The sequence below is a fragment of the Lepidochelys kempii genome, chromosome 1 (assembly GCF_965140285.1).
Source record: "Lepidochelys kempii isolate rLepKem1 chromosome 1, rLepKem1.hap1, whole genome shotgun sequence".
Classification (NCBI taxonomy): domain Eukaryota; kingdom Metazoa; phylum Chordata; order Testudines; family Cheloniidae; genus Lepidochelys; species Lepidochelys kempii.
In genome coordinates, this window is record NC_136380.1 from 34,416,362 (window position 1) to 34,432,778 (window position 16,417).

At 43.8% G+C, this 16,417-nt stretch overlaps 1 protein-coding gene across 7 annotated transcripts in view; it reads left to right on the plus strand.

Moving 5' to 3' along the window:
* DYNC2H1 (dynein cytoplasmic 2 heavy chain 1) overlaps positions 1-16,417 on the plus strand; it is a 403,248-nt gene that overhangs the window by 160,013 nt on the left and 226,818 nt on the right. For all 7 annotated transcript variants that reach the window (XM_073338445.2, XM_073338455.2, XM_073338435.2 and 4 more), the window contains exons 64-67: positions 176-274; positions 2,568-2,691; positions 13,502-13,665; positions 15,091-15,210. In XM_073338445.2, coding sequence (XP_073194546.1) covers positions 176-274; positions 2,568-2,691; positions 13,502-13,665; positions 15,091-15,210 — 507 coding nt within the window. The remainder of the gene's footprint in view (positions 1-175; positions 275-2,567; positions 2,692-13,501; positions 13,666-15,090; positions 15,211-16,417) is intronic.

Below are 16,417 nucleotides of genomic sequence, written 5' to 3' on the forward strand. Positions count from 1 at the left end.
CGCTGTGGTTCTGTTATTAGGCTGCCTCCTTTGATCAAGCAGTTCAGTAATAACAACAGCTGTTGAAATTTTTGACTCTTCAGTGTTATTTATATTTTTTGGAAATGAAGAAATTTGGTAATTTCATATTTTCTTCCTAAAACCAGATGGTAGCATGTAATAATTTTTTTTTCAGAGTCGAATTTGTCCCTTTTTGATCGATCCTTCTTCAAGGGCTACAGAATGGTTGAAGACACATTTGAAAGAATCTCGCTTGGAAGTGATTAACCAACAGGTCCAGTATTTACTCTTAATCCTAGATCTTAAGTTCTGGCTGGGCTCTGCTGGCCCCAGGACCTCACAGTGTGGGTTGAGGGGAAGTGTGATGGTATTCACTGATGATGGAGCCAGGTTCTTGGAATTATATCATTTCACACAATGTTCTAGGAAGAAATAACTACATATGCTGGCTCACTCTTTCTAAAACTACTGGGAAGCCCTTTAACTATATATGTTGTACCAAAAGATTATGTAAAATTGGCAAATTCAATTCACATTTTACATACTTTTAACATTAAAAAGTTTACCTGTTTTTACAAATTTGGTGCTCTAATTTTAAAAATAAAATTGGTATTTACAGTTTTAATAGCGATGATAGGTTGACTTGAGTAGCAGAGACATCAGATTATTTAAAATTATAGGGCCAGATCCTTTACCCTGTCACCTGCTTTATATTCCTTCCACACAGAATGATTTCATAGCAGCAAGTTCTTATGATGAACTTTTCTCATGCTCTTTTAATTTTTTTTAAATAAAGATAAGGTACTTTGGGACCACATCCAAAATTTTTGACTAAAGTAGTCTCAGACTTTATTTTGAATTAATCTCTTCTTTACTAAAGATTTTCCAAAGTCCTATGATTTACTAGACAAAGCCATGTTTCATAGCTTAGATGTAAAAAAGGCTATTGGTTGTTCCCATGAAGAACTACTTACTGTAAGGCCCCGTGGGTCTAGAACTGAGACCTGTAGATCTACTAGGCTGCTGACATCGCTATACTGCCACACAGCAACAGCTGTAATCAGTACATGCTCCACTGCTCATGACCTGCTGTGGACATAAACCATGGATAGTATTGCCTTAAGGGGTCTGACAGGCAGCAACCTCATTGCTCCCGATGGGCTCTTCACCCGATATAAACACAGTGGGCATTCCAGGAATGTCCAGGCAACAGTGTGGATCTCCTCTAGCTTTCATGACCATTCCTGTTCCTTGCTCTTGAGCTCCTGGCTTTGACCTTGGCTTGATTTGGACTTCGCCTTCGAACCGGACCCTGAAACCTGACTCAGACTCTGAACCTTGGTATTGACCCTGTCCTGAAACCTGACTATGAACTCCTGCACTGCTCGCAGCTTCTGGTTTGACTTAGTTCTGACCCTGTGCCCTGACTGTCCTTGCTAGGATCCTGAGAACTATACTTGAAAGCCGTTTTGTGGTGTGGAAGAGAGAACCAAAGACCTTGCTATTTTAGGGCAGAAAGTATCTAAGCTTCACCAGATTGTGTGTGCAAGAAAGACTCAGGGTCCATTCTCCTAGAGTAGTAACAGCTTCTACAGTTTGTCTTTCCAATATGTCTAAAGATGAAATTGGAAAGGTAGCATGTCAAGTCTATGTCACTCTTCCATTATTCTTATTCTGAGACATGAGCAGATGCTCATTTTGGGAGAGCAGTGCTTGTTTTCTTGAATAGGTAGTACCTCCACTATTCAACAGTGTCAATGTCTGCTGGACTGCTACAGTGGAGAGCCACAGACGCAACTTCACAAAGGAGAAAAGAAGATTACATAATAGTTATTCCCAAATACACTGCTTCTCTGCTTTTGACTATTAGTAATGTTTCCTGGTTGTGAGCTGGTGTATTGATGCAACCGAACTGCTTTTGGCAGATGGAGCATTGCCTCAGAGTTCGCTCCCTCTGATGGGGCAGTCAGTCAGTTCCAGTTGCCTGAGTCCCCCTGGGGTATGTGGGTTTTCCCCTTATACTTTGTTGGGTCAGCTGGTCCTAGTGCTTAGGGGGTCTGGAAACTCCTTCAGTTCTTAAGTCTCTCAGGGGTTGGTAGGAGAAGGCAGGCCTGCTCACCCCACTGGGTTCCAAGTCAGGGCCCTTAAGCCTGTCTGGCTGCAGTACCTGAATTAACCCCTTGATTGCTGGGCCTGCATGGGGTATATACCCCTGACACTGGCAGTAGAGAGGTACCAAAATATAGTTAAGTGAAGATGTGTTTTGTGCTCTTGGTTGCAGATCACTTGATCTGATGTCCCTGGCATATCAGTTTTACTGCTTTAAATTCTTCAGTAACTTGCTTGGCAGGACATGCTATTCCTAGAATGCGAATATCAGAGACAAATATATTTAATGTATAACAGTTACGGGTAACTACAATACTTTTTTGATAAAAGAATCTTACGGTGTGCATCCTTAAAGAGATATAGATTCTTTGCATAATTTTTAGTATTTCCACAATTGACTAAGAAATATATTAATATTAAGAAACTAAATTAATAGGCATTAATTTTTATTTACACAGGATGCTAGCTTCATTACTGCTCTTGAGCTGGCAGTGAGATTTGGGAAAACACTTATTCTACAGGAGGTGGATGGAGTAGAGCCAGTTCTTTATCCGCTGTTAAGAAGAGATCTTGTTGCTCAAGGTAAGTACCTGACAGTTTGAGGGAGAGCTGTTTTAGATACCTGTGAATTAAATCAATGTACCTAGTACAGAATCTAATTTTTAACTTACTACTTTATAGAAACATTAATGTTGGTTAGGATCTTGCTCTTTTATGTTTACCTTCCATGACTCATGTAATGTGTGATCTGTGTTGGAAATATTTAAGTATAGTTAAAGTTCTCTCAAATAGGATAAAACCAGACACATTGAATCATTCTGAAGTTTAAGTTGATTTCCGAGTCATACTTTGAAGCACATGCTTTTGTTTGGGATCTCTAACCCTTACAGAGTCCAAAAATTAAGTGCCTTAACCTAGGGCTGGAAATCAGCTTTTTAGATTGTTAGCATTGCTGTTTCTTTTTAATTTTATTAGATAACTGCAGAAAAAGAGAAACATCAAAATGAGGATGGAGCGGGAAAATAGTTATCCACAGGCTGTGAGGTCCAGTGAGCTGATGGGATAAAGTGCAAGAAAAACTGATATACATAGTATATTCAGGAAGATAGCCAAGGCCAAAAAAGAAGAACAGCTAACCAAAGAATCAAAAAGTAATAGCAAGAGTTTTTAAAAGTACATCAGAAACAGGAAGCCTGCTAAACAACCAGAGGGGCTACTGGACTATCGAGATGCTAAAGGAGCACTAAAGGATGATATGGCCATTACAGAGAAACTAAATGAATTCTTTGCATTGGTCTTCATGGCTGAGGATGTGAGGGAAATTCCCAAACCTGAGCCATTCTTTTTAGGTGACAAATCTCAGGAACTGTCCTAGATTGAGGTGTCATTAGAGGAGATTTTGGAACAAATTGATAAATTAATCAGTAATAAATCACCAGGACCAGGTGGTATTCACCCAAAAGTTCTGAAGGAACTCAAATGTGAAATCGCAGAACTACTAATTATGGTTCTTCGAGTGTTTGCTCATGTCAGTTCCATTTTAGGTAGTGTACACCAATGTGCACAGTTGCTGGAGATTCCTGCCTTAGCAGTAGCGGTAGGGCGCTGTAGTGGCGCTCCCATGCTGCAGCATATCAGGCGCCGGCGGCCCTGTGCCCCCTCAGTTCCTTCTTACCGCGTGTGGTGGTTAGTCAGAGCACCTTCCTTGCGTAGCAAGGGCTAGCGGTTTTCTTCTTGTCCAACTTCATGCCTTAGGGCCTTCTGCAAATAGTAAGTTGATAGTGTTAGTCAAGTAGCTGTTAAGTATAGTTGCTAGTTAACAGTTAGAGTCTCAGGCGTCGGTCTCCCTCGTCCAAGTGGTCCCCTCGACGTCGGCCACCATCTAGGAGGGGCCTTTCGGGGTCTTGGCGCCAGTCTCGCTTGCCCTGGTACCGGTCCTTAGACAAGTGGCGTTACTTCTCATCTCCCCAGCATTTGTCCACCAGGGTCAGCAGACAGATGCAGGCCTTATTGGCCCCTCCCTCGTATCCAGAGGGGCAGTGGTTGGGATCAGACCGGAACTTCAGCCCATCGCCCAGAACGGTCGACTTGCCACCAACAGGGGAGTCCGGAGTGGCACCGGTATTGGTGCCAGTGCAACAAGGACAGTAGACTCCCCAGTGGCAGTACTGGGACCAGTGTTGGGTGCCGATGGTACCGGTTCAGTATTCTCAACCGTCCCTGGCCGCATCAAACAAGCTGACTGCTGCACCGCCAGCACCACCATCAGAGTATGGTGCCGAGGCAGCGCACCAAACCCCGACACTGAGGGAGCCCTCCCCCAAGAAAGAGGGGGACAGCACCGTTCCGGAGGCAGTGCAATCGTTGTCCCCAGACGAGGCAGTAGCCAGTCCCTCCCATCCTAGCAGTCCTCCGGATGATTTAAAGACCACCAGGCTCTCCTTAAACAGGTGGCGGAGAATCTGTTCCCTACAGATTGAAGAGGTGACTGAAGAAAGTGACGACCTCTTCAACATCATCTCAGCCACCACTCCAGCAAAGATAGCCTTGCCCATAGAATCATAGAATCATAGAAACAGAGAATATCAGGGTTGGAAGGGACCTCAGGAGGTCATCTAGTCCAACCCCCTGCTCAAAGCAGGACCAATCCCCGACTAAATCATCCCAGCCAGGGCTTTGTCAAGCCTCACCTTAAAAACTTCTAGGGAAGGAGATTGTACCACCTCCCTAAGTAACACATTCCAGTGTTTCACCACCCTCGTCATGAAAAAGTTTTTCCTAATATCCAACCTAAATCTCCCCCACTGCAACTTGAGACCATTACTCCTTGTTCTGTCATCTGCTACCACTGAGAACAATCTAGAGCTATCCTCTTTGGAACCCGCTTTCAGGTAGTTGAAAGCAGCTATCAAATCCCCCCTCATTCTTCTCTTCTGCAGACTAAACATCTCCAGTTCCCTCAGCCTCTCCTCATAAATCATGTGTTCCAGTCCCCTAATCATTTTTGTTGCCCTCCGCTGGACTCTTTCCAATTTTTCCACATCCTTCTTGAAGTGTGGGGCCCAAAACTGGACACAGTACTCCAGATGAGGCCTCACCAATGTCGAATAGAGGGGACCGATCACGTCCCTCGATCTGCTGGCAATGCCCCTACTTATACATCCCAAAATGCCATTGGCCTTCTTGGCAACAAGGGCACACTGTTGACTCATATCCAGCTTCTCGTCCACTGTAACCCGTAGGTCCTTTTCTGCAGAACTGCTGCCGAGCCATTCAGTACCTAGACTGTAGCGGTGCATGGGATTCTTCCATCCTAAGTGCAGGACTCTGCACTTGTCCTTGTTGAACGTCATCAGATTTCTTTTGGCCCAATGCTCTAATTTGTCTAGGGCCCTCTGTATCCTATCCCTACCCTCCAGTGTATCTACCACTCCTCCTAGTTTAGTGTCATCTGCAAACTTGCTGAGGGTGCAATCCACACCGTCCTGCAGATCATTTATGAAGATATTGAACAAAACCGGCCCTAAGACCGACCCTTGGGGCACTCCACTTGATACCGGCTGCCAACTAGACATGGAGCCATTGATCACTACCCGTTGAGCCCGACAATCTAGTCAGGTTTCTATCCACCTTATAGTCCATTCATCCAGCCCATACTTCTTTAACTTACTGGCAAGAATACTGTGGGAGACCGTGCCAAAAGCTTTGCTAAAGTCAAGGAAGAACACTGCTTTCCCCTCATCCACAGAGCCAGTTATCTCTTCATAGAAGGCAATTAGGTTAGTCAGGCATGACTTGCCCTTGGTGAATCCATGCTGACTGTTCCTGATCACTTTCCTCTCCTCTAAGTGCTTCAGAATTGATTCCTTGAGGACCTGCTCCATGATTTTTCTGGGGACTGAGGTGAGGCTGACTGGCCTGTAGTTCCCAGGATCCTCCTTCTTCCCTTTTTTAAAGATGGGCACTACATTAGCCTTTTTCCAGTCATCTGGGACCTCCCCCGATCGCCATGAGTTTTCAAAGATAATGGCCAATGGCTCTGCAATCACATCGTCAACTCCTTTAGCACTCTCGGATGCAGTGCATCTGGCCCCATGGACTTGTGCTCGTCCAGCTTTTCTAAATAGTCCCGAATCACTTCTTTCTCCACAGAGGGCTGGTCACCTCCTCCCATGCTGTGCTGCCCAGTGCAGCAGTCTGGGAGCTGACCTTGTTCGTGAAGACAGAGGCAAAAAAAGTATTGAGTACATTAGCTTTTTCCACATCCTCTGTCATGAGGTTGCCTCCCTCATTCAGTAAGGGGCCCACACTTTCCTTGTCTTTCTTCTTGTTGTTAACATACCTGAAGAAACCCTTCTTGCTACTCTTAACATCTCTTGCTAGCTGCAACTCCAGATGTGATTTGGCCTTCCTGATTTCACTCCTGCAAACCCGAGCAATATTTTTATACTCATCCCTGGTCATTTGTCCAATCTTCCACTTCTTTTAAGCTTCTTTTTTGTATTTAAGAGCAGCAAGGATTTCACTGTTAAGCCAAGCTGGTCGCCTGCCATATTTACTATTCTTTCTACACATTGGGATGGTTTGTCCCTGTAACCTCAATAAGGATTCTTTAAAATACAGCCAGCTCTCCTGGACTCCTTTCCCCCTCATGTTATTCTCCCAGGGGATCTTGCCCATCAGTTCCCTGAAGGAGTCAAAGTCTGCTTTTCTGAAGTCCAGGGTCTGTATTCTGCTGCTCTCCTTTCTTCCTTGTGTTAGGATCCTGAACTCGACCATTTCATGGTCACTACCTCCCAGGTTCGCCTCCACTTTTGCTTCCCCTACTAATTCTTCCCGGTTTGTGAGCAGCAGGTCAAGAAGAGCTCTGCCCCTAGTTGGTTCCTCCAGCACTTGCACCAGGAAATTGTCCCCTAGCACCATCTACCCAGAGGTGCTCAAGTTAGCCAAGTCTGTGTGGCAAACCCCTCATCTATTCTGTACCTCAAAAAAGGTGGAAAAGAAATACTGTGTCCCTGCAAAGGGCTTTGAATATCTGTAAGCTCACCCCCCACACCCCATGGCATCCCTGGTCTTGTCCACGGTGAGCGAAAGGGACAGACAGGGCCATCCCAGCAGAACGCCCAAAAATAAAGAGGCAAAGAGACTGGACTTATTTGGGAGGAAAGTTTATTCGACGGCCAGCTTACAGTTCCGGGTCTCCAATCACCAAGCTCTGTTAGGGGGTTATAACTTTAACCTGTGGGACTCCCTAAATAAGTTCATGGAGGCCCTCCCATAGGATCATGCCCAAGGGTGCTCCACCTTGCTGAGCAAAGGCACAGCGGTAGCCCCCGGAGTCCTCCAGATGGCCTGGGATGCGACAGCAGTGACCATGCAACGCAGCGCTTGGCTGCAGGCTTCTGGGCTGTCCCAGGAGATACAGACCACAATACAAGACCTGCCATTCAAGGGTTTGGGGCTTGTTTCTGAGCTAACTGACTCTAGGCTCCATGGGCTCAAGAACTCCCGAGCCACCCTCTGTTCCTTGGGTTTGCACACCCTGCAGCAGTCCAGGAAACTGTTCCGCCCTCTGCCTCCCCCTCCTCTGAAGCAGTCTCGGTCCTGGGGAGCTCCCAGATCTGGCTTCTACAGGAGGAATGACAAGGATAAAGGGCCTGAGCGGTGCTACCTATCTGCCTTCTGCTCATCTGCGCAGGCTGACCCTCCCAAGAGTCAGGGAGGCCAGAAACAATCATTTTGAGGATGTGCTCGAGGACAGTTCCCCAGCCAATGCACCGCGTCCACCCTTCCTTTTCCTCAACCGCATCTGCCCTCTCCAGTCGGTCTGGTCCCGGGTCATCTCAGACCGGTGGGTGCTAGACACGGTCTCTTCAGGCAACACCCTGCAGTTTGCAGCTGACTGTCCTTTCCACCACCCTTTCCTGTCCCCCTTCAGGGACCCCTCTCATGAGCAACTTCTCGTACAGGAGGTCGAAAACTTCCTACGCCTGGGAGCAGTGGAAACAGTCCTGTGGAACATGGAAGCCAGAGGATTTTGCTCCCATTACTTCCTAATTATGAAGGCAAAAAGGGGCCTCAAACCCAGCCTAGACCTGCATTGCCTCAACAAGTCTCTCAAGAAGTTGAAGTTTCGCATGGTCTCCCTAGTCTCCATCATTCCCTCCCTGGATCTGGGAGACTGGTACACCGCCCTAGAATTGAAGGACGCATACTTCCACATCTCCATCTGCCTGGACACCGGCTCTTCCTCCATTTTACATTGGGCGGGTGCCATTTCCAGTTTATGGCATTGCCCTTTGGTCTCTCGTCATTCCCAAGGGTATTCACAAAATGCATAGCGCCAGTGGCTGCTTACCTGAGACATTGAGGGGTCCAGATATAGCTGTACCTTGATGACTGGTTGTTAAAGGGACGGTCCCCGGATCAGGTACGGAGGCATCGTGACCTGGTATGTTCCACTTGTCATGACCTGGGGTTGATTATAAATGAGAAAAAGTCAATCCTAAACCCAGTACAATGCATAGAATTCATTGGGGCAGTCCTCGACTCCACTCTGGCCAGGGCCTTCCTCCTTGATGCTCGGTTCTGGGCTATGCAGACTTCATTGCGAGCCTGCAGGCCCACCTACTCACCGCCGCCCACATGTGCCTGAGACTGCTCGGCCACATGGCGGCATGTACTTACGTGATCCGGCATGCGCATCTCCGCCTCAGACCCCTTCAAGCATGGCTAGAGTCGGCCTATGTCCCCAACTGCCACAGCATGGACAAGGTGGTCAGGATCCCGGACGAAGTACTCTTATCCCTTGCCTGGTTGCAGGATCCTGCATCAGAGCCGAAGGGAGTTCCCTTTGTGACCCTGGCCTCGTCGGTGACCCTGGTCTCCAACACCTCAGACCTGGGATGGGGAGCGAACTTGGGTGCTCTCAGCTCTCAAGGTCACTGGTCCAGTCGCGATCGCACTCTACATATCAGTGTCAGAGAGCTCAGGGTGGTTTGACTGGCCTGCTAAACCTTTCTTCCTCAGATTCAAGACAGGGTGGTTCAGGTCCTGATGGACAATACGGCTACAGTCTTCTATATCAGCAGGCAGGGCGGAGCCAGGTCATGCCCTCTGCCAGGAAGCCTTCTGGCTTTGGGACTTTTGCCTGGAGCACAATGTCCATCTCATAGCCGCTCACCTTCCAGGGATCAGGAACAGGATGAAAGGTTGCGCTGTATCCACTCAAAGAATTTCTTCTTGGATCACCGCCTGTATTCGCTTCTGCTATGACCAAGTGAAGGTGCTGCCTCTGGCGATTGTCATGGCCCACTCTACCAGGGCACAGGCCTCCTCGCCAGCTTTTCTGGCCCATGTGTCTATCCAGGACATCTGCAGAGCAGCCACCTGATCCTCTGTCCATACTGTTATGTCCCACTGTGCGCTGACCCAGAAGCCCGGGAGAATGCTGGCTTTGGCAGGGCAATACTGCAAGCTGCTAAACTGTGAACTCTGAGCTCACCTCTGTGGATACTGCTTGTGAGTCACCTAAAATGGAATTGACATGAGCAAGCCCTCAAAGAAGAAAAAAGGTTACCTCCTTTCGTAACTGTTGTTCTTCGAGATGTGTTGCTCATGTCCATTCCATTTCCCGCCCTCCTACCTCGCTGTCGGAGTCGCCGGCAAGAAGGAACTGAGGGGGCACAGGTCTGGCAGCACCTGATACACCACTGTATGGGAGCGCCACTACAGGGGGCGCCACAGCTGGCCCTCTACAGATACCACTAAGGCAGAAATATCTGGCAACTGTGCACATAGACGCATGCACATTTAAAGTGGAATGGACATGAGCAACACATCTCGAAGAACAACAGTTACGAAAGGTAGGTAACTGGTTTATGTAACCTATCATTTAAATCTGTTTCTGTACCAAATGACTGGAGGATAGCTAATATAATGCCCATTTTTAAAAAAGGCTCCAGAGGTGATCCTGGCAATTACAGGCCAGTAAGCCTGACTTCAGTACCAGGTAAATTGGTTGAAACTATAGTAAAGAACAGAATTGTCAGACACACAGATACAGATAATTTTGTTGGGGAAGAGTCAACATGGTTTTTGTAAAGGGAAATCATGCCTCACCAATTTACTAGAATTCTTTGAGGGGGTCAACAAACGTGCACAAGGGGGATCCAGTGGATATAGTGTACTTAGATTTTCAGAAAACCTTTGACAAGGTCCCTCACCAAAGGCTCTTAAGCAAAGTAAGCTGTCATGGGATAAGAGGGAAGGTCCATTCATGGATTGATAACTGGTTAAAAGATAGGAAACAAAGGGTAGGAATAAATGGTCAGTTTTCAGAATGGAGAGAGGTAAATAGTGGTGTCCCCCCAGGGGTCTGTACTGGGACCAGTACTATTCAACATATTCATAAATGGTCTGGAAAAAGGGGTAAATAGTCAGATGGCAACAATTGCAGGTGATACAAAACTACTCAAGATAGTTAAGTCCAAAGCAGACTGCGAAGAGCTACAAAGGATCTCACAAAACTAGGAGACTGGGGAACAAAATAGCAGATGAAATTCAATGGTGATAAATGCAAAGCTCACGAAAGCTCATGCTCAAATAAATTGGTTAGTCTCTAAGGTGCCACAAGTACTCCTTTTCTTTTTGCAAATACAGACTAACACGGCTGTTACTCTGAAAAATGCAAAGTAATGCACATTGGAAAACATAATCCCAACTATAAATATAAAATGATAGGGTCTAAATTAGCTGTTACCACTCAAGAGAGAGATCTTGGAGTCATTGTGCATAGTTCTCTGTAAACATCCACTCAATGTGCAGCAGCAGTCAAAAAGGCTAACAGAATATTGGGAATCATTAAGAAAGGGATAGATAAAAAGACAGAAAATATCATATTCCCTCTATATAAATCCATGGTATGCCCACATCTTGAATACTGCGTGCAGATGTGGTCGTCCCATCTCAGAAAAGATATATTGGGATTAGAAAAGGTTCAGAAAAGGGCAACAAAACTGATTAGGGGTATGGAACAGCTTCTGTATTAGGAGAGATTAATAGGATTGGACGATTAAGGGGGGATATGATAGAGGTCTATAAAATCATGACTGTTGTGGAGAAAGCACATAAGGAAATGTTATTTACTCCCTCTCATAACACAAGAACTAGGGGTCACCAAATGAAATGAATAGGCATCAGGTTTAAAAGAAACAAAAGGAAGTATTTCATCACACAATGCCCAGTCAACCTGAGGAATTCTTTGCCAGAGGATGTTGTGAAGGCCAAGACTATCACAGGGTTCAAAAAAGAACTAGATAAATTAATGGAGGATAGGTCCATCCATGGCTTTTAGCCAGGATGGGCAGGAGTGGTGTCCCTAGCCTCTATTTGCCAGAAGCTGGGAATGGGCAATGGGATGGATCACTTGATGATTACCTGTTCTGTTCATTCCCTCTGGGCATCTGCCATTGGCCACCGTCGGAATACAGAATTCTGGGCTAAATGGACCTTTGGTCTGACCCAGTATGGCTGTTCTTATAGCGCTTTGTTTTGAGTCAGTTTAAAAGAATGATTTACAACTTTTCTTGACTTGTTAATAAAAAAAGGGGTTTGATATATTGCAGTTACTTTGTACTTGTACTATTACAGATACTATTTTTGATTGGACATTTTTACAACAGAGGCCTGAAAGATATGTTGGTCTCTGGTGAAGAATCTAAACACAGCCTTCACCAACGGCAATCTAGTAACAGATTCCTATGTAGGGCTACTTTGACTCTTTTCTCCTACCCCTGAAAATACAGAGGTACCTGAGTGTACTGTCCCATTGCAATTTCTTCTCCGCTCCTCTGTTGCTTCCAGAAGGCAATAATTTGTGCAATCCCTTTACCAGATGTAGATTGTTTCCCTTCCCATGCACCCTGCCAAATCCGCTGATTTGTACATTTCATGGCAAAATCAAGTCTTTGCCCCCACTCTGCCCTCTCCTTATTCACCTGCTTCTGAGGGAAAGTAGAAGTCACGCTACATCTGCTTTCTCCCCACATCCAAAGTAGTGGTCTGTAGGCTAACCAGTGAGATAGTGATAAGCCTTGTATCCCCTCTTTTCTCTGGGTGGCCACATTAGGTTGGTCCACAATTGGATCTCATATCAGGAACCTTCTGATTGTTATAGGTATAGACAGAGATTTCAGTAATGTACATTTACAGCTGCGTTAATTAACTGTTTCTTGCATATTGTGTTTAAACTGAATATATTTCGTGAAAAAACCACCTGTAGTGATTAATGGAATACTTCTTACCTTCATAGTCTGATAATTTGGTACACAGCATCTTCAGTTTCAAACTGTGCATTTTTACATAAACCTACAACAGAGAGTGGTAGAAATCATATTGGAACTACTAATATTACACAGCGCCAATAGGTTTCGCCTGAAGACTTTCCACAGACAATGTGGCCAGGTTCACTGGTAAAATCCTATTGCTTTCCACCACTCCCAGAAACACAAAATGAGTTTTAACCCATTTTAACTAGCCAATTAAGCTGGGTTTATACCTGCTGTGCATTTCTAGAATGGTGCATATCTCAGTACTGTTACAAGTAATGTGCCTCAAATTGTAGGAGTCAGTCCTCAGATGTTTTGAACGTGGCTTCAGCACCAGAGGAAGAAAGGAAGGGATCCTGGGTCAGATGTGGGGCGGGACGGGGAGGGGGTGGGTGGGAAGGGAGAGGAGAATGACCCCTAGAACAAGTTACAGTAGCCTTAGGGCTGCTCTAATTTACATCAGCTGTGAGCATTTCAGGGGCCCAAGATAGGCAAAGTGCCCATGTTATGCCCCCACCTACCCTCCCATGTGTCCCAAATGCCTCCTTTCTGGGCTGGGGAGTCAGTGAATATAAACCACCAGAGGATTCCTCTCTTGTAGGAAGAATCCTCAGCTGTGCAACTTGGAATGATTTTAAGTACACTTTGCATCACTCGCAGCAATTCAAAGAAGATTTAACCTGGCTGAGGCTCTGACTATTATTATTATTACTTTACCTCTAATGTAATTTTTTTGCCATTTATGCTTTTTCATTTACTTTTTTGTATTTGGATAATTAAAGCAGACTGGTCTGAGTCTTTTTAGTATCTGGTTCTAATGCACTTCTACAATGCTGCTGTATTTTTGTTTCCAACAATATAGGGGAAAGCTAATCTCATAAAAATCTTTTAATTTATTTTTTATAATATTTATTAACATGGTTTTGTTAGTTTTATAAGACTATTTCCTTTAAACTAAACCTAAAATTTGGTTCTCAAGTTTTTTCACATGGTGGGTATTTATTTTCAGACAATTCTGGAATTTCCTTATCAAACTTAGGATAATTTGTATGTATTTTTAATAGGACCACGATATGCTGTACAAATAGGTGACAAAATTATTGACTATAATGAAGAATTCCGCCTATTTCTGTCAACGCGAAACCCAAATCCCTTTATTCCACCTGATGCAGCTTCTATTATTACTGAAGTTAACTTTACTACAACAAGAAGTGGTTTAAGAGGACAGGTAGGCATTTAACATTTCTTATAATAAAATAATGATAATAAATTAATAGACATTGGGCTGCATTCATCTCTGGAAACACCTTGACTTCTGACAACACAGACCTGGCAGAGGCCCCCATTGACAGAATATAGCTGCAATCTCCGATCTGTTGTAGGGACTAGGAGGTTATAATGCATCAAAAAAGTTTAAACAATAAAATCATTATTAAAATAATTAAATTAAAATTGTAGCTCTTTTTTTTATGTACCTTACAATCAAATCATAGACTGGCAGGTGTAACAGTCTTCATCCATCTTACACCTACTGAAATAAGTAGAAGTTCTCCATTGACTTTAACTGAGTCAGATTAAGCCCTAAATTATTAGTTACATTTGTAAGCGCATTCATGGTGCTTTTGAAATTTTAGCAAAACAGTTCTCCAGACTTCTATCCTTGCCAAACTGTACTCCCAGTCTCAAAATACTTTGCCTTGTGGTGGAGCAGAGGTCCATGAAATCTAAAGGCTGAATGTGTTAGGTCTTCCACCAAATTGCTGGGAGCTGCTGAGAGTTTGGTCTATGACATTTAGAGAGAAGTGGGACAAATAGAGGGCCACTAGAAAAAACGAGGAATTAGAAAACAAAACCCTTCATCATTTCAAAACATTACTCATTGGGAAGCTAGTTTATTCAAAACTAACGAACATAAAATTTGACATTGGAGAAAAAGATAAAACACTAAATGTCTAGCTTAACCAGACATACAACTCATCTCTGCCTGCTGAAAACAGGAAAACAGCTGAGCAGCATTGGTAGGAGGGCTGTTTGAGTTAGCATAAAGTTACTGGAAGAAGCCAAATAAACAGGCAAGAAATTACCATTATTTCTTATTGGATCTACTTGTTGGTTATGTCTATGTTATGAGCTAGGTGGGTGCTCCCCAGCGCAGATAAACATACCTGTGCTAGCTCTCATCTGAGCTAGCATAGTAAAAATAGTAGTGCAGTTGCAGTAGCACAAGGAGCAGCAGCAGTGGTATGGACTAGTCACCACAAATATGTACCTATGGTATTCTGGTGCATTTGTGCTTCATCTGGCTAGCCCTTGCCACTGCTCCCTGTGCATCAGTAGTTACACTATTATTTTTAGCTTGCTAAATCAGAGAGCTAGCACGAGTAAGTCTACACGAGCTGGGAAGCAGGCCCCTAGCTTGGAGTGTAGATGTAGTCTTTGAAGCCCATGCTTTCCCCTGTTCTCATAATGTACTCCATTTATCATCACTGTATTTTGCATACACAAGGGCTACGATACTGGACTTACAGAGTCTAGTGTTTAAGTTTTTAAGTGTTGTTAAAAATGTTGGGTAATGTACATGGCCAAAATTGAAGCACATATGTTACTGAGGTTAGTATTTTCCTTCTTGTTGAATATGTTGCTTTCCTCTTAGCTTTTAGCTTTAACTATCCAGCACGAAAAACCAGATTTGGAAGACCAGAAGACAAAACTCTTGCAACAAGAAGAGGAGAAGAAGATACAATTAGCTAAACTAGAGGAATCTCTTTTGGAGGTAAAATAAATATGTCCTACTGATTTCAGATTAACATAGTAGATCTAATACTGGTATCTGTTTAAAAGCCAGATGCTAAAATTGTTAATAGCAATAATGAGCTTAAGAATTTGTCTGGAGGGGTGGGGAAAGGAAATGTGTAAACTCATGGTGAATTGTAGCATTTCAGGACATTCGAGATTATCACAGCCACATTAGGATCAAATATCCAGTTAGTGCTTGAATTGTGCGGCTGGATGTAGGAGAGGTTCATATATCAGGTTGTATCAGGAGAGGTTCACATATATATATATATATATATATATATATATATATATATATGAGCCAAGTTTCTCTTTTCAGTTCTGTTTTCCTTCTGTTATTTTGAAGTTGGTTTTCTAAATATTCTGTTGGACTTTGATTCTAATGAAAGAGAACATGATCTGAATTGAATAGTACACCTGTAGAGAAAGGATAACTTCAAAGGAACAGGATTAAGTTTCAGCACAGTTGATGCATTTGTGAAAACATCCAACAATTTTTTTGAAGCAGTGCAACTGTTTTTTTGTGTGTGTAATAAGTCTCATTAGGTACAGTACATTTTAGGAAACAGTGAATTTTGTTTTCTATTGCTTTTCAGCCATAAAGACTTTGTGCCAGACTGTGAACTCGTTACTCCCACTGGTGAGCAGTTTCTTGTTTGAGTCATCCCACTGAAATCAAAATCAGAACTCTTCAGAGTATCTGCTTATTATTAGGAGTAAGGGATCACAGTGTGGTCATATTGCCTTTTATTGTACTTGTCTTGCTGAATATGGGCCTGCTCCATTGCCTATTAAAGTCAAATAAATCTTTATGTTGCTTTTAAGAGACATTGGATTGGGCATTCTGGGTATCATCCTGCACCATTAATTCAGTAGGGGCTTTCCTGTTTGCTTCAGTGAGAGTAGAATCAGGCCCTCTATCCACTGGTTTTATGTTCTACTAATTCTGTTACATCCCTACATTTTTTGGTATTCTCTTGATATATTGTTAGAGCTGCTGATAGATTTGAGGAAATCTGCCTAATTATTATTATTCATGAGAGTAATTCTGCTATGAAAATGGTTTAAGTCAGCAGAAGCCTTTTACAATGCAGTTTGGGAAAAAAAGATATGTAGATAATAACAGAACCTATTACTTACTTACTTACTTACTTTTTAAACAGTACCATTACATGCAGTCAACC